This window comes from Pipistrellus kuhlii, unplaced genomic scaffold (genome assembly GCF_014108245.1).
Source record: "Pipistrellus kuhlii isolate mPipKuh1 unplaced genomic scaffold, mPipKuh1.p scaffold_m20_p_9, whole genome shotgun sequence".
Classification (NCBI taxonomy): domain Eukaryota; kingdom Metazoa; phylum Chordata; class Mammalia; order Chiroptera; family Vespertilionidae; genus Pipistrellus; species Pipistrellus kuhlii.
Window position 1 is genome coordinate 20306305 of NW_023425595.1, and position 23719 is coordinate 20330023.

The window sequence follows — 23719 nt, forward strand, 5'->3', positions numbered from 1 at the left end:
TTCTGGTTTTCCAGTCCCCAGTTAGACACCTGCTTAGTAGAGACTTGGCAGATCTGCCCCTTGGCCACCTGAATGAGAGGAAGCTGAAGAGAGAGATCATATGGTGGGGGGTTCCAGATGACAGGAGGCCTGTGCTGCCCACTGCAATTGGGAGACTGAGCCCACACCTTCCTGCAGGTTCTGTGGTAGAGAATGGAAGGGTCATGAGTCCAAAGTCTACAGCCTTACCAGGACAGTGCTGTGTGGAGACAAAGGCGGCCTGAATCAAGGGGGTGGGACCTGAGTGCTACCAGCTGGAAATGAGCTGCAAAAGCTGGTCAAATCTCCCAAACATCACAGGGCCCTGGGAGCAGCATGAAAGGGAGTGTCTGGTCAGCAGGGCATGCAGAGACTCTCAGTGGGGACAGTAGCAATTACCCAGGAGGGGACTGCACCTTCCCCACCTGCCCACTTCTGCTCTTCTGTGCTCTCCCAGTCCTCAAGGCCCAGGCCTGGGAACCAGGGAAGGAAAAGGAAGTCACATTATCATGCCCCACCCGCTTCAACCTCCAAAGCCACCTGCAATGGTGGGGGAAAAGAGCTTTGAGGTTGAAGTTTAAAAATAAACTCCAACCTCAAAGCTCTTGGAAAGTGCATGTGGGACTGCTTCTGCCCCTCACCAGAAGGGGCCCTGTGAGCTCTGCTCCCACTCCCTCGAGCCACTCCCCTGTGGGTGGAGTCATTGACAGCATGGCAGGCAGCACACAGCAGGGCTGCAAGAGTCAGGTGGAAAGTTACAGGGTAGTGTTAATACTGAGTCATAAGTATTGACATAGTACTGTTCTAATAATGAGTGTGACTGAAGGGTTATGAATTCAGCCAAAATATCATTACATGAGTCTCAACTTGGCAGGAAAGATGGGGAACAACACAGAACAGTTGGGGCAGTTACTGAAATATCCTAAACCCAATAATGGATACCTCAACACACTGGTTACAAGTATGCCTCTCTATGCCCAGACTCACAGGGCTACATTGCAACATCGGCGAGGGGCCAAGGGCAGAGTGCCTTTGCCTCCATGACATGCCTCCATGGTCCAGCAAACAGAGTTCTCAACCTTTTCTGCTTTCTTGCATCTGTGCATGGCACAGATTTTATCCATCTGCTGTCCCAACAGACACCCTGAACATGAGCTCTGAAATCTCACAGACCTGGGTTCTGATTCTGACACTCACTAACTACAGGGCTTAGGGATGCCACTCATAATCTTTTTAAGCCTAAGTATCCTCATCTGTACACTCAGCTTATTATAAATTCCAACTTCCGTTGTGAGAGCTGGAGCCAATGCACATAACAGCCTTAAAGGTGCAGTTGGTATTATTCATTCAACAAATACTTACTGAGTAGATTCTCTATGTTTTAAGATATAGAGAGGATGAGGCAGGTGGCAGGCAGGTAGGGGTGTGTGTGTCTCTCTGTGTGTGTGTGTGTGTGTAGATGAATAAGGAAAAAGGCAGGGCAATGGGTAGAGAGATGGCAGAATGGCCAGGGTTCACATCCCAAAGAGCCCTTTCTCCTGAGCAAGACTCAGTAAAGTCCCTGCTGATGCCCTGCTGGAGGGGCTCAGGCCTGTGGTCCAAACACTCCCAGAAACTGGGAGGAGCATTGTGCCTGCCACCTACTGGCCAGCACAAGGACTCTCCACCAGGAGGGAACAGGTTCCTCAGAATGGGAATTTGCATCTCCCTACCTATCCACTGAAACACCACCAATCAATCACCCCATGCCCCAGCCATGTGCACACCACATGCCATTCCACCTGGATCTCAACCCAGGGGAGGAGGGCTCACATCTCAGGGGCAGGAGAACCCACAGGCCACCTTCCTCTCTCAGAGTTGGTAATAAGGCTCACACCCTACAGCTGCTTCAGAGGCCTCTGACCAGGGACAGGCAAGGCCCACTTGAGTTCCCACGGGGATATTCCAACAGCCCCACTCAGAGACACGAAACACTCATGAGGCATCAGTGGGGGCAACCCCCTTCCCATCACTGGAGGAGACTTGCAGCTCAGAAACACAGCCAGGCAAAGCAAGCTTTCACCGCAGAGCAGAGCAGAGGCAAGAAACAGGTCCCAAGTGGAATCCATGAGCTTACAAACTTACCTGCTCCATTGGACTGCTTCCTTCCTCACTGGTCCCCCCCGCCCCACCCTGACCAGTGGAACGGATGCCAACCTTGCGAGGCAAGAGTGGCGTCACCCGAAGCCCAAACTGCTTTACCTGTTCTGGGAAAAGTGGAGGCAGGTGCAGCCTAATGAGTTTGGGAGGATGCCGGGGCCTGTGGCAGCTTTGGAGCTGGCAGCTGCTCATGTTTACAAGTAGGAGAGAGAGCGAACGTTTCCAGAGCAAGACGTTGCCCGAGGAGGCTGAGAATTCAGACCAGCCACCTCCATGCCAACAGCAGACCACCAGCAAACACGAATGTGCTAATTAGCCACCAAATTTGAGTTAATTAAAAACGAATCAGGATGTCAAAACGTAGCGTCTCATTAATACATCAAACGCTTTTATTCATTTATTTTTTTGACCTGGGAAAAAAGCACTGCTTCTTCCCATACAAGTAAGAGATAAGGATTAGGCCTTTCTCCCTGGGAACTGTGCAGTTTAAATATGTTCTGTGGTTAAGTGTTCTCTCTCCCACAGATAAGGCCCGGCTTGATCATTAACTGACCTGCTCGTCAGGTGACTAAAAATCAGCACTGGTGTGAGCCCTTCCCAGAGAAGCAGCTGTCTTCACTACTCCCCCGCCTGTGCCTTGCAGACACAGCCAGCATGGTCGAATGTGCATTCTTGGAGGGATTCTTTAGGTTTTCAAAAAGCTGGCACCCTCAAGCCTAGACATGCACTGAGATGCCTCCAAACCAGAAGGAAAACAAAACCAGAAGAGCCCACCAGCGTCTCTTGTCTTTCGTGCATTCATGTTGTCAATAAGAAACAGGTGGGTATTTCGAATGGGGAAAAGGCAGCCTCGTGACCAGCGCTGACTCACCTTCTGCAGACAGCCCCTGAATGTTTATTCCCTTAGCTGCCAGGAAATTCAAGCAGGCATCTATGTTTTCAATCTAGGAGGAAGAAAACACACAATAGAAACTCAATCAATGCTCAGCCTTTACCAGAGCCATCTCTAAGTAGAAATGAAATGCTATGTCGAAGCGAGGGTTCAACGGGCTGAAGTTCTCGACAAGGAAAAACATGAGGGCATGAATGGATGCAGGTCAGGACTCTCCTTTGTCTGTACTTGCACAGGAAAAGGTTACCTAATATCCCAACCACTCAGAGCCAAAAGTCGAGGTCTTGGATTGCTCATGGCTGCCAAAAATAACCAGGGTGGAATTGGAGCTCTTCTGTTGATCACTGTCACCAGTGCAATCCTGAAAACTTGAGCAGCTGCCCAAAAAATGGAGGTGGGGACGAGGTTAGCAGACCCACCCATCTGCCAGCAGCTGGGAGAAATTTCTAGCCACCAAGGCGGCCAGGAATCCAATGCGCAGTGAATGGGAGTTTCAGCTGGAATCTGGGTAGTGTTTACTCATAAAATTCTCAGGATGGCAGGCATTGCAGATGACCAGGGAGGGCAGTGACCTTGCTGAACCCCTCTCACCTTTGTGTTTTCTGTGGCATGAAGGAGCACACACCACAGCCACCTTTGCCAGGGCTGATGCCAGGGCCAAGGGCAAGCCAATGTCCAGCCCTCACAAAAGACCAATTAGTTCATCTCCAAAGGTCTGATTTTACTTCAGTTGTCAGGGCTAATTATTTTTTGGTCTACAGGAAAATATTTGGGCTTGATTAATGTCAATGGTGACCATAAGTAAAGAAAATGGCTTTTGACTTGGCACAGGGGTCTTTGAATTTCACACAATTTATATTTCACAGTGGAGATCCCCATCGCCTCCACACTATCCACAACCTACCTTGGAAGTCCATTTTTGGTCTAAACCTCCTCATTCATCCAGCATTTTTCTGCTTCCACGGTCCCAAAAACCCTACACATTCTTATGAACTCAAACAGGTATTTAACCCATGGAATTAATTTTTCATCAATAAATGGCTGTCTCTCACAGTGTACATGTAACCATCTGCCTTCCCTCTCCCAGTGGCTATGAAGAAGGTAACAATCCTGATGCCTCCTTCATAGCCACTGAGGGTGAAGTGTCGGCATGTTAAGGGCTCTAATTGGAGTAGAGTCTATTCCAGGCTTCCAGCAGTCTTTCTGAAGGTCATGTCCACCCTCCCCCTGATGTCAGCATCCTCTTTCTCTACCCTTTTCACATCTTGCAATGCTTTAAATTAATCCTTGAGACACCTGAATAAAACTGCACCCATTTCAGAAGAATCCATCCACCCTGAGACTGGGGCGTGACACCAAATTAAAAGAGACCCACCAACATATTCCAGAGAATGCTCTACTACCACACGCAATTCTATAGAAATTTCCTTGCAAGAAGCATGAGAGCATTTACTTGTCCCATTCACAGAGTATTCAATGCATACACTAAAGTAAGTAGTAATTTCTTCTTGCAAGGCTACCTGTAGTATGCTTCAATTCAGCCATCTCCTGGGCTTTCTTTTAATGTTAAAAATCTATTAAAGGAATGAATAATTATAAATGGGTTACCTAGAATATTTTTTCTTCCTGTTGATTTTTTAAAGCCCTATTCTTTTAATGCATTCCACAATTTAAATGGGTAGTTTTCCACTGGGCGCGGGAGAAATTGAGAGAAGAAGCAAGGATTTGGTTCCTTAGGGCACATGTGACAATGTCTAAGAATTTTGTCCCTCAGGGAACATGTGACACTGGCAACATTTTGGGTTGTCACAATGGGGGGAGGGGGCATCCTGGTATTTAGTTCTGAACACACTACACTGCACAGGACAGCCCCACCACAGAGGATAATCCAATCCAAATGTCAATAGAGCCACGACTGATAAACCTGAGTGGCATGCTCCTTTCAGTCACTCATCCAGTCAACATATTGTTGGGATGTCTGCTCTGTGCCAGGCACTGTGCTTAACTCTCCTGACAGTGGTGGTCAGAGTCTTCCTCCCTGTCCAGCAGCCCACATTTATATAATGCTTCTCCGTAGGGTCCACAGAGACATTCCACACACCTCTACATCCATCCATTCCAGGGAGAATCAGAGCATAGCCACAAGGGAAGCATTAGGAGCTTCCCTCACTAGGTGAAGAGAGGGAGCTAAAGGCACCGAGGGTGCTTTCTCCTAAGAGGGGAAGCAGGGAGCAATATGTGATGGCCAGATTACACCCCCTGAAAATGTTAAAACCAAAAAATAAAAACGTGGGTCATCATTTAAAAAAACGATCCATAAACCCATCTAATGCCCTGAAAATTTCCCCCCTCCATTATGAATTCTCTGCTCACAGAGGAGCTCAAAAAACATTCCTGAGTCTCAAATCCACTATTTAATAACATTTCATTGAGGTTAGCAATCACTCCTGACAAGGCGGCTGAGATCCACACGCTTTTCATCTACACCCCGGGAAGACAGCGGAGCCGGGCAGCAGAGCAGGGTCAGCCCTGGATTCCAACCTCCCAGCTGCACTTGGAATGAGATCAGAAGGGGAGAAAGCTTCTTTGATCCAGGCTCTCTGGTGATTAATTTCACCTTAAGGTTTTCTTCCAAGTACTGTCCAGGTAAACATCCCATCATCATATACCATAAGACTGCAAACTGCCACCAAACCCCAAGGGGATACCGGCTGGTGGCAGGAGCCCAGCTCTCATACAGCACAAGGGTGTCCGCGAACTCATCTTTAACGAGGCTCATGTGTGATCCAGACACGCAGTGCGAGATGGGGACCCCGTTCAAGTTGGGAGGCAGAGCAAAGGAAAAGGCTCTTAACCAGCAAGTATGTAAATACAGCCAAGGCTGTTCATTAACACATAGCGGCCAATATAAACTACTTTCCAAAATTAGCTGGAGAAATGTGTGCTAAGTTCGACATTCCAGGGATGCTGAGGGGACAGGCTGAGGAGGCTGTTGTGCTTGTTGCCATAGCTCCGGGATGGAGATCCTGGGGTTCACAGCTTTAGTAATGGGGGTGGAGGCTGGAAGTCTGAAGGTGGGACCACGGTGTGACTCAGAGACCCAGGGAGCAGGAAGATGCCGGATGAATGAGGAGGTTTAGACCAAAAATGGACTTCCAAGGGCTTCCCTTTGGTGCCATATGTGGCCTCCGCCCCGGGTGGCCCATGAACACCCAAGAGAAAAAGGCCGCAATGAAACCTTTCTCCCTGTCCCAGTCAGAATCTCCATCCTGAAGTTGAATAGTTTCTCAGCAGCCTCTGAACTTTAGACTTGGCAGGGCAACTGCCATGAACTATGTATGTTGCAGCCTCTGTCTCCCACATCCAGACATAGATCTCCACCCAAGATAGCCAGAGAGCAAGGAAAACCAAAACAAATGCCAAATAACTGGAAAGAGAAGGAGGCATGAGAGGCCAGTGGAAAACTTAAACATTTCAATCATGATTAAGACTGGCCTGGGTCTCACGATAGCATAAAATATGCAAGCCTCGGAAGCGAGGCTGTATAGCTCCTTGGTAACTTAGAGACTGATCAAATACCATCTGTTGTGGCAGTTGTCATGGCAGCATTTTTCTCTGAATACCAGCGTAGCTGAGTGCAAAGCACATGAAAATGATGGGATGCAAACGAAGACCACGGGCACCCCCACTGCCCGGGGGAAGATAGGGCTCCGGGCACACGGAGTAAATGGGGTGCTAGTTTTTATGAGTGAAGAGTATCTCATGTCACAGGCTTCCCTTGGAGATCTCCATCCTGGGAGGGTGAAACTGGGAGGGCAGGCAAACAGCTGCTGACTGGAGTCAGGCATGGTCACAGCCATTTTTACAAATCATGAAATGCCTAAAGCTTAGGCAATGGGAGATCCGGACCCGACAAGGTTGAGTGAGAAACTTGTAAGTTCTGGGGCTGAAAGCACAGTGTAGCTTCTTCATGAGCCTCATGGATCAACAGAAGCCAAACCGGTTTTGGCTTAGAAAACTCCCTTTCGGATGTATGGGACTCTCACACCTGATTTTGCTACTTGCCAACAATAACAACAAAATGTCATCACTCATTCATTTGTTTATCCATTTCTTCCCCCATATATACCGAGCACCTACTGAGAGTCGGACGATGTGCTGGTACTGGGTATATGGTGGTGAATAAAATAGACATAATCCCCACTTTGTACACCTTATGGCCTACTGTAGGAGAACTGCCATTTAATAAATAGTGCTCAAGTAACATCTATCATATATTGGAAGACTTGCCTGGGAGTTGGGGGGGCAGAAAGAACTTCTAAAGGAAGGAATAGCAAGTGAGTACTCAGAAACAGGGCTTTTTGTCTATTCTGTTCAATGATAGAGCCCCAAGGACCTCAAATGGCATGGGGCAGGTTGTAGGTGCTCAAGAATATTTGTTGGCAGAGGGGAATTTGAGCTGAGACATAGGAGTTCACTGGGTATCCAAAAAGGTCGTACCCACCATAGGAAACCTAATGTTTGAAAGCTTCCAGGCAGCAGGCAATGTACCACTTTTGGGAACCAAAAGAAAGTCGAAATGGCTGAAGGCCAGTGGGCAAGGAAGATCGATAGAGAGGACACAGCATGAGCTGAGAACCAGCCACATGGGGCTGCAACCAGGAGCTGACTTGGTGAAGGAGAGAAGGCAGGGGTTCTTCCAGTCTTAGGGAAGCCTTGTCACTGCCCTGTCACCATGGCAACAGCAAGGATGCCAAGGATGGCTCAAGCAGTGTCCAGGGACATCCAGGCTGGGAACAAAGACGAGAAGGAACTAAAAGGGAATGTCAGCATCTGGGGTCATATGTACTAACCAGTTTTTTGTTTTGTTTTGTTTTGTTTTTAATATATCTAACCCTTCTGACACTCCTTCCTCTGCGCTTTCCAAAAGTAAATATAGAAAATAAATCCAATCATGAAATCAAACCAAAAAGCAAAATGCACTTTGGGGAAATACCTTCTTAAAGGCCTATCTCACTAGTGTTGTCTGTCTCTTTCCTCTGCATTCCTGATGCATAATTTGCTCAGTTTTGTTTTTTGTATGTCCACCTATGTCAGGGTTGGGGCCCAGCATCATCATAGGATCACATGGCTCATGGACCACAATGTGGTCTTGGAGCTGCAGGATCCCACAGAATAGAGCTGGTGAAATCTGGACACTATAGTTGTGATCTTAGAAGGGGACCCCAGGATAAAAGCAGTGTACAGTGGTGTTTCAAATTCTCTAGGTGGGGGAATATTCAATAGCATCTCCTCTCATAAACTTCACAGGCTGCAACTGGCTTGGCTGATGCTTAAAGCCAACATTGTCCAGCAGTACGAGGAGGGTTCCATACCTTCTGTCCCAGCTCGGGCCATTGAAGCATCAAAGCTTCAAGCAAATCATCTCTAGCTCTCTTGGTGGCTTTGAAGCAGAAAGCTTAAGAACGTGAGACTCGGGCTGGATGGGGCTTGAGTCCTGCTGTTGGGTCTGCTGAAATTTGGCAATATTTACCACCTTTTATAGTACTTATAACTTCCACTTTCCAACAATGTTGTCAAGAATTCCTTAAAAAAAACAACAAAAAAACAACAAAAAAACACTATAGGAATTTCTCTGCTGATACAGCAAATGGGTAAGTCCATATGGATTCAAAAAAATTCTCTCTAGAGGAGAAAAAAGATGGATAACAAGAATCTCAAATTCTTCCAGTGACTATTTTTCCAACTGCCTAGGATAGTTCATGTTCTTATTGTTTAATGTCTTCTCAACTTTTCCCTTGAAGCAAAGAGAGAATCTGGGAAGGGAGTTATAACTAAAGGTGCAAATGTCAGTCCTTATTCTGGAGGCTCCCATAATACACCCTCTTAGAGATTGCAGTCATTAAGAAGAGGAAACTCCACTGAGGATCACCATTGTCAGAGAGGCTGAATGGATGCCTTTATATGCGAACATAACACAAGCTTTTGGGTCAGACAAACCTGGATTCAAATTCTGATCCTGGCATTTACTAAAATATGATCTTCTGCAAGTGGGCTAATCTGTAAAATGGGCATTGTAACAACCAATACATAGAGTAGTGGTTGCCACTAAATGTGAGGATATAAATGTAATGCTAAGAAAGATCCAATCACCAGCAGTTTTTGTACTGTGTTGTCATTTTTGATGAGAATATCTCTGAGGAATAGTTCTAAGGCCACAACATGCCCAAAGCTGTGTCTGGGGCTGAACCCTGGGAAAACAGAGAATTAGACCAGCTCCTCTGGGCTGCCTTCCTTTCCTGCTCCTGGCTTTCCTCTCAAGCCCTGAGGTCCAGGATGCTGGGGCTCTCCATCACCTGATGTCATGCCTGCCCCTCACCAACCTCTCTCTTGAAAAGATACTGATTCATTCACACCAAGGCAGCTCTAGGAGGAGGGGAAACAGTAGTGAAAAAGCAGTGTGGGTCCTTCTCTTATGGAGCAGCCAGCCTCCTGAGCAGGGTGCAATGTAAACAAGTATTGCTCCACCAAACATAACTCACAAACGTGATAAGCGCCAACTTACAAATATCGAGTTGTAGGTGTAAGCCTGACAAGCCTGACACTGACTCACTATGCTCTTTTTAGAAGGTCCAGGCTCCTTTTGAGTCATTGCCATGTGTACATGCTGAAACCCATAAGCCACCACAGACAGCAGAATATAAATGCAAAATAAAACGAAACAGCAGAACCTGGATATTCCCCAGAGTGCAGTGAGTCTTCAGTTTTGGAAATACCACTAGAATGTATCATTTCACCCACAAAACAAATACACAGAAAGGAACAGGGTAATGGGATAATTTGTAGATGAAGGCCAAGAGCTAGATGTGCTCACCAGCTTGGTGACTAGTTCCCACACACAAGCTGTGTAATTCAGTTTTGTGGCTCAGCCAGTTTGCTGTCTGTAGCTCGTGGGTCTTCTGGGTTGCTCATGAATTTTTACTCCGCACTTCCAAGGATAGCAGGTACATAAGTGCAAGGCACATCCTGGAAGCATTGATTACCAGGAAAGCAAAGCCAAGCAGGTAAGTTTGAATGTTCAATACTCAATTCAGAATCCTACGTGACTTTACCCTTCCCATGTACAGCAGGGATGAAGGCGACAGCTCCATCATCCTCTGCCTCTGTTTGTCACCCCGAAGTGTTCCTTTCCACAGAAGATGTAACTCAATATTGCCCTTCCCTTCTCTTTCCGATGCTTGATGTCCTAGCAATAAGTAGGTGACTATTAAATGCCCGGCACAATCTAGGACTTTTCACATACATTATCTCTTATCTGTTTTTGTGTTGTTATTGTTGTTATTGTTGTTGTTTTTATCTCAAAAGCTGTTTGTAGGTATGGCTAAAGAGCTGAACCCCAATTCTAGACCACTGTTGACCATCTCTATTATAAAAACCCTGGGGCTGTCACGCTGTCATGACCAAAGACCAGTCACCATGAGGCCAGTCACCATGAGGCTGTGTGTACAGCGAGGCACTCGAGGGTGGGCATGATAGTCCATCCAGGGGCGACAGAGGGAGGGGACAAGGGTTAGGGATTTCGCACACTAGGCATCTAGTTAATATATAATTTGGGAGATTTTGCAAGTAGTAAACAAAATACTTCATACCAAGAAACTAGATTTGGCAAATAGTTCCATATTCTAAAATCTTTGACCGAGGCAAAGAGCTCATTCTAACCAATCCAGAATTGCACAAGATTAAAGATAATTAAGAATGTGATCAATATTAAAATCATTCTCAGCTCTGTTTACTGCCATAGCTGGAATGCCAGAGGCATGGCAAAATCCAACGGAAGAGAAGCTAGACAAGGAAGGTCTCTATTACAGGATATCCTGAGCTTCCCAAGCTACAAGATATTTGATGCACCTGCAAGGAAATAGTGACAATTTCTCACTTGTCACATAAGGCTAAGCACTGTTACTATTTCCGTCTTTGTCAAATATTCAGTTGAACCAAATAAAATGGCAATTGTTATGAGTAAAGCATGGCTAAATGTTGGCTATTTCATATGGTTCTACTATATATTGATGTGTTAGAAGGACACCTTCCTCCTAAAGACTACAATTAAACTGCTGAGTGATTATAAAAATGGAGTCATTTATAGACAAAGCATCAGTAAATTCTGAAACTCAGAAGAAAATCTCTGCAAGGCTTTCTCAGAGGAGTCTCACAAGCCTAGTGATGACATATAGAAGAAAAGAAGAAACACCCCATTGCCCTGGCCAGGTGGCTCCATTGGTTGGATAATTGTCCTGTGTACTAAAAGGTTGTGGGTTTGATCCCTGGTCAGGGTGCATGTAGGAGACAACCCCAGTAAGGGTATCTGCAGGAGGCAACCAGTCGACATTTTCTCTCTTACAATACGTTTCTCTCTTAAAAAATCAATAAAAGTATATACTCAAGAAAGGATTAAATTTTTTTTTTTAAAGAAACCCCCATTGGCAGGCTAACCCCTACAAGCCTCTTGCTTTAGCTTCAGTCAGGATTTCGTCTACACAATCCCCTTATAGAAGCAGATGGGGACAGGGGAGGGTTTCATTCCAAGTTGATTCATCTCAAAACCTCCATGAAAGGTAGCAGGTTATCCTCACAATATTGAAGGAAACCCAGGTTGCATGCCTTCCTCCACAGGCCTTCCTGTTCCTTCAGGGGAAAGTGGGAGAACAATGAGGTTTGGTTCTAGTTTGGCCACCCCATCCAAGCCTACATGATTGCCACCACGCTCATGCGAATGTGGGAAACTCTGTCACCCATCAAATCTACTTCGTAGAAAAAACCAACTCATGTCAAAATGCTATTGTTTGCATTTTGAGTGGAGGAGAAGAGATTCTTGGCTACCTTTGGGCAAGGTACTTTATTCCCCTGAGCCTCAGTTTTCCTTTCAGTAAAATGGGTATACTGACTTCCTTCTTGAAAGCCTATAAAGGCCTTGAAAGAAACTAATATTTGCACTCTTAAAAAAACACAAAGCACTGGGTTAGATTCTTGTTCATACATTATTATTGCAGTTCACTTGCACCATTAAAGAAGGTACAGTAGATATCAACTACTTTCCCCATTACTTTCCAGATGGGGAAATGGAGACACAGAGTGCCTTCCTGAAATCAAAGTTGAAAAGTGGCAGAATTGGACTTTGAACACTTAATGGAAAACATTTTTAAGTTATGAACATGGAGACTGAACAACCAAAGAGCAAGAGCTTCACTAATGTTGGAGAAAAATAACCACTGTTTGGTCACTGTCCTTGTCCTCATCCTTCAGCAGATTGACAAGGCAAGTAACCAATCCATTCAAATCAAATCCAGTCTTTACATCAAAAGGACAAAGGACACTTCATAGAGGAAGAAGTCACTTCTAGCACATCCTTTTAGACATGTTTTGTGGGAGATATTTATGTTCTTTACAGTGTTTTAAATCTTCAGTGCAGGAGGAGATATTTAAGGCAATATAAACACAGACATTATTTCAATTTCAAAATGTTCCCAAAACAGGTATCTTTCAAACCACCATGACAGTGCTTATGATTTCAGAGGAAATTCATGATACTTATAAAAACAGAATAGCTTGGGGCTGAAAAACCTCAAATGTGTGCAGGGAGAAGGGAGGTAACAAATGACTGAAATGGTCTGGGTATAAGGCAATAGGGAATGGTGAGGGGCATGACCAACACATCCCATACCTACCTGAAGGGGCAGCTGCTACTCATTTTTCACCAACTTTTGCGTGGGGAGTGACAACCCAGGGTTGCCAGGTTATCAAGTCTTTTCTTTAAAAAGCTGGAAGAATAGCCGAAACAGGTTTGGCTCAGTGTATCGGCCTGCGGACTGAAAGGTCCTAGGTTCGATTCCGATCAAGGGCATGTACCTTGGTTGCGGGCACATCCCCAGTCGGGGGTGTGCAAGAGACAGCTGATGGGTGATTCTAACTCTCTATCCCTCTCTCTTCCTCTCTGTAAAAAATCAATAAAATATATATTTTTAAAAAGCTGGAAGAACAATTTTTATGAGGTACATGGATCTTTATCTAACTATTGGCATCTGTTTAGTTTTTGTTTTAAAAGGTCTTCTGGGTCCTAGCTGGTTTGGCTCAGTGGATAGAGCATCGGCCTGTGGACTAATGGGTCCCACATTTAATTCCAGTTAAGGGCACATGCTTGGGTTGTGGGCTTGATCCCCAGTAGAGGTTGGGGGTATGTGTGCCAGAGGCAGCCAATCAATGAGTCTCTCTCATCATTGATGTTTTTCTCTTTCTCTCTCTGAAAGAAATAAAAATATTTAAAATAAAAGGTCTTCTGGGACCCGAACTAAGCTTGTTGGCCACCTCCTTTTACTTAAGTGAGAACCTTGACTCACACATTCACCTACTCATCAGCTCCCAACATGCAGACGCCATAGGCTAACCATACCTTAACAAAATGCAAACAGGAATTCATTACTAATGCTGTTTCATGAAAAATAAATGTAAAACACACACACACACACACACACACACACACACACACACACACACACACGCAGAAGACACCCCTTTGACGCTAGGCTGAATCATCAGAACTCCGTCAAGACACATACAGGGAGATGGATTCCAGCATTAGGCCCTGATGGCTTAGATATTAAACCACAATCTACATGGTTCTAAATCACCATCCAATGTTCTCTTTCAGCTTAAGAAGATTTCTACTAGTAGCTATTCTCCCCTGGCCTATCCTCACATTTGCTAAGTCCTTTAACCTTATGGACACCATACTGCCACTCACAACACTTTGGTCCCAAGATAAGTGTGATGGGAATATCTCGGAGTATCTACATGGTGCCAGGCGGTGTGGGCAGATGGACAGATGCGACCCCACCCTCAAAGAAGTTAATGTCTAGTGGGGTGCAGGCAGTTAAGTACAACATGCTAAGCTAAAGGATTATCACTGCAGTTTTTCCATGGAGGACCCAGGGTCACAGAGGTTCAGTGTGCTAGAAGGGGTAGAGGGGCCCATGCAGACGCCCAGATACAAGCATGTGCACAATTCAGACCTATCAACTTAGATCTTCCTATCGTTCCAGACAAGAGGATGTCCAAAGCATCCTAACCTTTCCAAAAAGCAACTGATGGGCTCATTCAAAATATTTAGTTAAATTTAAACAATCCCTCTAGCGACCTTGTTAAATCAAAAACATTTTAAACAACTTTGCAAACTAACATTAAGTTTAAATGCATGTTTCTGCAGGCAAGTCCCAGAAGAGGCTTTTTGTACTTGGCTCTAAGACAACGTTGGCAAAGTGTGGTCACCTGACCAGCAGCATCAGCCTCACTCAAGAGCCTGTTAAAAAAATGCAAATTCTCCGGCTCTTCCCCAGACCCAGCAACCTCTTAGCGAGCTCTCCACACTAAAGCTGAAAAAGCATAGCTGGGGGCTTTGCCAAACCAAACACTTCACTTGTTAATGAAAATAATGTCATTTTGGTATCTTTCCCAGACACCTTGGTGACTAAGTTAAAATATAAAATTGTGAGAGAAGAGACTGGATTTGAAAGAATTTCTTGGCTTAGGATGACTCAAGTTTCTTTAAAGCATTTAAAAGGTAAATAGTGAATTTGACAAAATTTGATATGTAACATCACCCACACTCTCTAGGAAGCTCTTGGGTAGCTGGACCCTTAACTGTTTAGCTCATTCATTAAAGAAGCCTTAGCTTAATACTTCCCATCTATTTAGCACCAGGTGCTGGGAAGATGGAAATTTTTATTGAACTAAAAGGGATGAAAAAACCCGCTTGTATATATTACAAAAATTTGATATTATTAAACAGTATAGATGATAAATCTCTCACAAAATTTATTCACATGTCATATTAATTACAAGACAAACACATTCTTAGGAAACATAGTACCCACATGTGAGTTTACATTTGCATCAGAGAGGACAGTAATACCTGCTATTCACTTCTAATTACCAGATAAAATGGCACTTGCCACTCACATGTCAGCTCAGTGGCCCATAATACAGGCAAAGCAGGGCCTCTGTCCTCCATGCTTCTCTACAATGACTCCTCTCTGAAGAGTTCTAACAATGGAGACAACCTGCAGTCAGCTTAGAAACCCAATGGCCTCACAGCAGCAAGATGAACCTCTGCTACAAACCCAGATAGCTTGCCATCTAATATAGTATAAGTTACTTTGTTTGAATCCTAGAGCGTATGAGTTTCCTGCTGCTGCTGTAACAAAAGACACTTAGTGGCTTAAAACAACATACATTTATTTTCTTACAGTTCTGGAGATCAGAGGTCCAAAATCAGTTTCACTGGGCTGCCACCAAGGAGTTGGCAGGCTGCATCCATTCTGAAGGCTCCAGAGAAATCTTTCTAGAGGCCACCTGCATCCTTGGCTTGTGGCCCCTTTCTCTATCTTTAAAGCCACCAAATAGCATTCCTCTCTCTCTCTCTCTCTCTCTCTCTCTCTCTCTCTCTCTCTCTCTCTCTCTCTCTCTCTCTCTCTTTCTTCCTCTTCTTCTTCTTCTTTCTTCTTCTTCTTCTTCTTCTTCTTCTTCTTCTTCTTCTTCTTCTTCTTCTTCTTCTTCTTCTTCTTCTTCTTCTTCTTCTTCTTCTTCTTCCTCCATGATCACATCTTCTACCTCACTCTCCTGTCTCCCTCTTACAAGTATCTTTGTGATCACATTGAGCCCACCCAGAGAATCCAGGATGGCCATCCCATCTCCAAATCCTTAATTATATCCAAAAAGTCTCCGTTATCATGTACAGTAACATTCACAGGTTCCTGTAGAAATTAGGAGGTGAACTTTCTGGGAGTGGGAGTGAGGCACACTGGATGCATACCTTCTGAGCATGAAAACAAAACAAAATACCTTCTAATGCACAAGTCAATAGTTAGTGTATATGTGACTCGTGAGCAGGGAAGGGAACAATCATGGAAAGGACACTCCTCATGAGCAAAGTTTATGCCAGGTTCCATTTGTGCCATCTCTCATTCATCCCTCTAACAACCCTAGGAGGCAGCTGCCATTATTATCCTCCTCTTACAGCTGAGGAAAAGGACTCCTCGATTCAGTCCCTTGCCCAGCACACTTCCTCAATATGTGAGATCCAGATCAGCCTGATTCCAGAGCCCATGCTTATTCTTCATCCCAAATCTGCTTCCCATGATGTAATGAAATAGCTTAAGGCTCAGCCCACACTTATATGAGGGGCTAGTATAACAAATGTAATTTTTGTACCTCCACATCAGTCAGCATTTTTCCCCCCTCTTCAATTGACTTCCTTGTATAGAATAGCCTAACTGTTAAGGGAATGGACTCTAGAGCCAGACTTTCAAGGTTCAAAACCTTGCTTGTCACTTAGTAGCTGTGTGACCTCAGACAAGTTACTCAACCTTTTTCTGCCTCAGTTTCCTCATCTGTGAAATGGAGTGATAATGGTTTAAAGAAGATAAAATCAGTTAATGCAGGTAAAATGTCTATAACAGTGCCCAGCTATAAGTGCCTATAATAATAAAAGGGTAATATGCTAATTAGACTAGATGAAGCTGGGCCGTGCCGGCAGCCAGGGGAAGGAAGGCCTTACTCTAGCACGAATTTTATGTGTTGGGGCCTCTAGTTTTTATATAAAAACATGGACAGAACCAGGGCCAAGGACAATAACCCCAGGCTCTCCAGAAGGGGAAAAGATAAGACGTTGTTTAACATGACTCACAGCCCCTGGCAGAGCGCAGAGCATGGCAGAGACATCAGGGTCTAAGTTCTCCAGACCCTTTAATGGCATGAACAGAATATATTTCTCATTCCACAGTGTTGTTATGAGAATAAAATGAGTTAAAACACAGAAAGCACTTAAAAGAGGGCCTTGCCATTTTTATTATCAATATTAATTTCCGGAGGTTATAAAGATGCCTAAAAACACTTACCTCAAGCAACAGAAAAAAGCCAATAAACTGAAAATTAACTGAAATGTCCTATTTGGGTCCTCTGGCTAAGCCAAAGAGGAAAGGAATTTAGAGAAGGGAAGATACTTTCAGAATAGTGCTAGCTACATACCCACTGCTTGAAGCCCCTACAGAACCACCAAGCTGATACCCACTGCTCAAATCACTGCTCAGCTATAGATAATGATGTGGGAACAATGATATGTTTCAGTCTTTTAAGCCACATGGCCAAGTCCAGGCTGCTCCCTCCTTGGTCTTTCTAGCCACCCATCTCACCCATCCAACATTTGTTAAATACCTACTATATGCCAGTCATGCAAGTCATGGGTGCTTACTCAGGACATCCAGTGAACAACATGGTATCTCCTTTAAGAATGTAAGTAAACAGACAACCACAAGAGAGTGTGTTATGAGAAATGCAGGCACAGGGCACGAGGGGACACAAAAGACAAGTGGCACCTAAGTATCTCAACTCCTTCAAGTTACAATTGACCTGAATATTAAAGGTTACAATATCCAGGTGGGACGACTGTGAGGTCTTCCTGGCAGGCTAGACAGCATGCCGCAAAGTACAAAGGCATGAGTGCACACAGCCTTCTTGGGGAACCCCAAGTTCCAATATGTCTGGGGTATAGAATCCAAATGGCCAAATGGCAAGAGATGATGGTAAGTGGATCATGAAGGACCTTCCCTCTCTTGTGTGGCCAAGAATTTGGAGAAGGAAATGGGGAGACAGTGATGGGGTTAAATAGAGGTGTGATCAGGGAGGCAAAGAGACAGATGTGGAGGTTGTCACCATCTTTGAAAGGCAATGATGGTGGATCTATCACCTGAGCAGGAAGTAGTGGGTGCTTCCTGCTGATCGCAGCCCTGGACTTTGCTTTAAATTCAAAGTGGCCTGTGGGCTTCACCTCATGCATTCTTGGAGCTGTACCATATGTGCACCCTTAGGGTCATGTAAAAATAGGCCTAGGGGCCCAGGGCAGAAGCACCTCAGCTGCCTGAGGATCTCAGACACTGCCCAGGCATGTGGCTGGCTTTCTGGCAGCTGATGGGAGGGCTCAAGGTCACTGGGCCCAGAAACCTGATCCTGTTGCAGGCGGCCTTCCCTTGGCCCAGGCGGCTCCGTGGAGAACACTCAGAAATACTTAGCACCAGGCTCTTCAAGGCCATCTCGATAGGCTGCCTTTTGCTAAGGGCCACCTGCCCGTTTTCTTGAGTTCCCATCAATAAGCCAACTTGGGTTCTTTCCAGAAATAATCAATTTCCAGCCCCCACACACAGACACTTCTTATGAACTCCTGGCTAAACCCAGCTGATTCTGCTATATCCAAAAATAAAAAGTAAGGAGAACAGGGATTAGTGAGGCAAAGATTATTCTTATTTCACCCTTTCCCTGTCACTCAGTGAACACCACATACTCTTAAGCTAGACAGACTTGGGTTCTAGCCCCAACTCTGCTTCTTGGTTGAGTGATCTGGGGTAAAAAGTAACCTTTTAAAGACTCAGCCTCCATATGCAAAATATAGACAATAATTCCATCTACTTCATAGGATTGCTTTGGGGAATAGCTAATAATTAGTAGAGCTCTTAACATGTTCTGTGGATCGTGAGTGCTCAGAAATGTAAGTTTTCTCATCAAAACCTCACCACAACCTGCGAGGCAGGTACTACCGTGTTTCCCCGAAAATAAGACATCCTCTGAAAATAAGACCTAGCACAACTTTGGGAGAAAAAATTAATATAAGACACTGTCTTATTTTCAGGGAAACAGGGTATTACTATTCCCGTTATAAAAAACTGGTCTCTATAAAATAAATAAATAAATAAAAATAAAATATTGGTCCCCTGAGAGCCTACGGAACATGCTCCAGACCACAGGCAGTCAGCTGTCAGAGCCCATTCTCTTAGCCATGATGCTTTGCAGTACCCAGAGGTCAGAGGTGAAAGGAAGACCGAGTCTGTCTTTTCACAAGGGAGACTCTGGTCCAGAGAAATGTGGGCTGGATCCAGGAGCGGCGCTGGGACCTGAGAACTGGGGTGCCCGTGCTCTTTCCCAGCCTCATCGCACTGTGTCTTCCCAGAAGCTGGCCTTCTGATAGGGGACTGCAGGGGCACCTGCGACAGTGAGGAGAGGTGGGCAGGGCAAAGGGAGAGGCTAAGATGGCCCTGCCCTGAGCCATTTATTCCCGTTCATAGCAGCACTTCCGCTTTTCTCACTTTCACATATGGGGCTCCACTTATGCTTTTATTTGGGGGGAGGAAGGAACTCTGCTCATGGAATAGAAGTTTGCAAACCACAGACATGTCTTTCTTTGTGCTGAAGTGCAAACTCCTATTGTCTTGAGAACTCAGGTGCTGGCATTTTCCACTGGCATCTCTGAAAGGACAAGTAGGGAGCAGAGCAGCAGGAGCCCTGAACTTGGGGGGTCTATGGAGCCCCAGGGGACACACGGGCTGGCCTCTGGAATCCGTGATCTCAGGGTGTGTGCAAAATTCCTGGGTATGTGCCACATGGGGAGGAGAGGGCTGGTGACGTTTCTCAAATTTTCAAGAGGTTCCATGTCCTCAAATACACGAATGACTACTAAGACTATCATCCCCATGGAAACTGCCATGGGCTGAGTGCTGACCCTATGCTAGGAAAATGGGGATTATAAGGACTCTTACCTCAAAGGGCTGTTGGGAGGATGAACCAAGAGGGTATTTGTGAAGCACTTAGAATGGCACCTGTCACAGAGCAAACACTCTACAGGCCTTCGTTATATTGTAGCACTGTAATTACTATTAACCATTATTATCATTTTCATTGTCCCATCAGTCCTCACAAAACCTTTATGAAGTGCGTATTATTATCAATCCCACTTTACAGGGCAGGAAATAGAGGCTTCAAAAGGTTAAATAATTAGCTCAAGGCAAAGACTAGCACAGAAGGGACTCCCACTTGGCCTGTCTGGCTCTCCAGCCCAGGCTGGCCCCCGGTCGGGATGCACCGAGGGGAGGAGGCAGGAGGACTCCCTGACGGCCCAGGAGGAAGCAGGTGGGCAGGAGGCCCCAGAGGACCCCAGGCCTGAGATCAGCCAGCCAGAAAGGAACACAGGCCTGGGGCTTTCCATGGAAAGGGCCAGCAGGCCTTGCTAACTTTGCACCTCTCCTAATCCACAGCAAAAAGCCAGGCCACTTAGAATAATAACAATTTAAAAAGAAAACCACCCCCTGCAGCGACCATCCTGGGCCCCAACGTGAGCCCATGTTCCGGAGCTCCATGGGTTCCAGGAGCAAGGCGGGTCGCCTCAGCGCCGGCTGGCCGAGTGCCAAGCAACGCTTCTCCTTCCAAACCAACACATAACTCTGCTGAGCACACCACCCCTGGAAAGCCAAAAAGATGCCCTTAGGTTACCACGGCAATGCTAAACAGACAAAACAGTTAACCAGCTCTGACGCACACACAAACTTACTTAAGGGCCCAAAGGACTGATTTGGAGCAGGGAGGGGGCAGGAGAGGAGAGTGTTGTTTCTGCAGTTCCATCTCCAAGGGTTTGGCGCCCAAAGAATCTAGGTCAGGCTGAAACAGGGCAGAAGACTCAAACATATGCTGAGACCAAGCTTGCTGGGGAAAGGGAAGTCACTGCCTGCCTCTGCCCTTCGGTCAGGGTCACAGTCCTATTCCCTGTGGGCAAGTGGGCGCCCGAGAGTTACAGATGCCAATGAGCCTAACTCTGCCTCTCCCTGGGGACAGCCCTCCGCTACCCAGCATTCCGATCTTCTCACCCCTAAGTGGGGAGGGCCATGCCGGCCACGGCAGAGTAGGGAGGATCCAATGGGCTCATGAGTACAATCATGGGAACACCTGAAAGCACTGTATGGAGCCACATTAGAGCTGATGTTAAAATATTAACCACCACCGAAACCGATTTGGCTCAGTGGATAGAGCTTCCGCCTGCGGATTGAAAGATCACAGGTTTGATTCCGATCAAGGGAACATCCCCAGTAGGGGGTGTGCAGGAGGCAGCTGAGTTGATGTTTCTATCTGTCCCTCTCTCTTCCTCTCTGTGAAAAATCAATAAAAATATATTTAAAAAGAACCTCAATAAAATATATTTAAAAAAATATTAACCACCAGGTAGGGGTTTCATTTTCCAGGTCCCCTGGTTCAACGCCTACCCACAGGAGTTGATGACGGTTATTTTCCTTTCAGAGACTTTGCTCCCGGGTCCACTGGGGGTTGCTCAGTGAGCTGTGACAATCTGGGGAGCAATGATGAATGCAGGCTTGTGCTGGGTCTGAAAAGACCACCAGGCATGTGGGGTCTGTTGTATTCTGGGTTCGTCCATGCCTCAGCCCTCACCTTGGATACCACGTGACAAAGGGTTGATGTTGCTGAGGGGTAGGGAGAATCTCACGAGACACAGCTCATAGCACTCGGGGAAGATCATTAAAAAGATATTGCGAAACCTCCTTCAGCAGTGTCTGTGACCCCCTCAGGAAAACAGATTCTCCAGAAATGGGAATGCTTGTCCACCTATCACCCCGCTGTGGCAAACCCTCTTGCCTTTGAGACTCACCCCTTAGAAGGTATTCTAAAACCTCCCCAGTACCTGCAGTGGAATGGGCCCCGGTGCCCCACACGGTGCCTGCGGGAGCAGCTGCACTGTCCCATTGTTCTCATTGTCCTCTGGTCTCCTGCCTACTCATCACGGATGTCTCTGAGGGCAGGAATCACATGTTATTCATCTGGGGTCTTCCCTTGGCCTAGCCCAGTGCCTGGCATCCATTGGCATTCTGAATGTTTGTCGATCGACTGGCTAAAAGTATGCAATGTCATGCCCAGGGTTGTGCAGTGAGGCCCCTAGAATCTAGTCGATATGCCACAAGTATCTGCTTTTATGTCCCTATGGCCTGAGGATAGACAGAACTCGAAGCAGAGCCTGGAGTACAGGAGATAGAGCAGGGAATGGAGCCTGGGCTCTGGTGGGTCAGGAGGAGGAGAGTAAGTGAGGGGGTGGGAGCTAGAGGTAAAGGCTTGTGCCTCCTACCCACAAAATCAAAGCTCACATTCCTACCCACCGGTAAGCTGAAGAAGTGAATTTCCCCCTTGACAACTGGAATAACACCAGTTTTTCCTGCTCTGAGATGAAATTGCTTTTCTTTGGCTCGACTATTAAAGGGCCCTGAAGATGCTCTGTTTTCTCAGAGAGTGAGCACATTAATTTCATGTTGGTTATTTTCAAGGGACTGACAGTTACCCTCCCATCAGGTACACTCCCCACTTTCTCAACTCATTGTGCCTCATCGTACTTTTATTAACATGATGCTCTCCACATACCTTCTCCTCTGGCCTCCTCCAAACAAGCAACCTTCAGCAAACAACAAATCTCTATCATTAGCCACCCTAAGCAAAGCCTAAGTTAACCTAGGAATCTAGAAATGGTGGCTATATTCTCAAAGTGTGCTTCCCACGAATAGAAATACTTCACTCTATAGCTCTCCCTGCCACTCTCACTCACACACACACACACACACACACACACACACACACACACACACGTGTCCTATTAGCCAGAACAACACTGGGCTTGTCTATAAGAACTTCCTCGGTGCCCCAGGCCAGTTCTGCCTTATGAATTTGTCGCTGTTTTGTAATATAGGGGAAAGGACAATGGCCCCGTTGTCCTTATCATCATCCTTCTCATTTCCTACAGAGTGGAATGACTGTGGTAGGGTTCTTACATCTTCCTGGACTCGCATCCTGTAGCTGAATTGTTCTCTTCTACGCTTGCCACCAGACCACGTCTGCTTCCCTGCCCCTAAGCTGGAACTCATCACCACAGTCAATTATAGAGTTTTTATATCCTTGCATTCTAAAAAAAAAAGTCCATAAAACAAAAACAGTACTTCCACAGCTGAAAGAGTTATGGAGAAACCACAAAATTGCACTGGTACTAGGGTAGTATTTATAAATAAGATATTAACATATACAACTGAATTTGCACAGAAGAACCTGAGGTGAGAATCTTATTTTATAAGTTTGAAAGTGGACTTTAACAACAGATAACACCTCCAATAGAAGGTGTGGAAAATACAAATGTTTCCCAATAGAATAAAAGGTTCACTACCTTCACATGTCAGTTCTACATACGCATTAGCCTGAGCTGGGATGTAGGCATTGACTTCAATCCCGGGAGGAAATACTCATCTTTTTCATGTGAAGATATGACTGCATGTGCAAAATGCCTGCACTAAAATTAAGTCTTCTATCCTCCAAGTTTTCTCAATTATTAATATACTAGACAGCTGCAGGAGCTCTAGCAAAAATAGCAGCCACGCTTTTCCAAAAGTCAAAGCAGCCATGAGTTGACTGAGGGGACTTTCCTATGTAAGGACTGGTTGCTCTCTGGATCAAACGAAAAGAAACAATCTCCATTGGGACAATAAAACAGAAAAACATGTTTCAGAATGTACACTGAAAAGTGACTTCCCCCACCACACACACACACACACACACACACACACACACACACACACACACACATACACTCACCCTCTCTATAATGAATAGTTGTGTACATGAAAAAAAGTTGACCGAACAGGCTATCTGTCCAATTCATTGGGATAACAAACAATTCAGAAAGTAGACAGTGCACCCAAGTCATTTTAGTGCATTCTGAAATGAGACTATCAAATTGTGCCTACTCAATTGGAG

General features: G+C 45.6%; 1 protein-coding gene across 9 annotated transcripts in view; it reads right to left on the reverse strand.

Annotated features, from left to right (window-relative positions):
• The window catches only part of NAV2 (neuron navigator 2), a 355228-nt gene that overhangs the window by 201125 nt on the left and 130384 nt on the right, over positions 1-23719 (reverse strand). For all 9 annotated transcript variants that reach the window (XR_004986047.2, XM_036426216.2, XM_036426215.2 and 6 more), the window contains exon 4: positions 3029-3101. Coding sequence is in view for 8 of the 9 variants with exons in the window: in XM_036426216.2 (XP_036282109.1) it covers positions 3029-3101 (73 nt within the window). In the remaining variant the exon portion in view is untranslated. The remainder of the gene's footprint in view (positions 1-3028; positions 3102-23719) is intronic.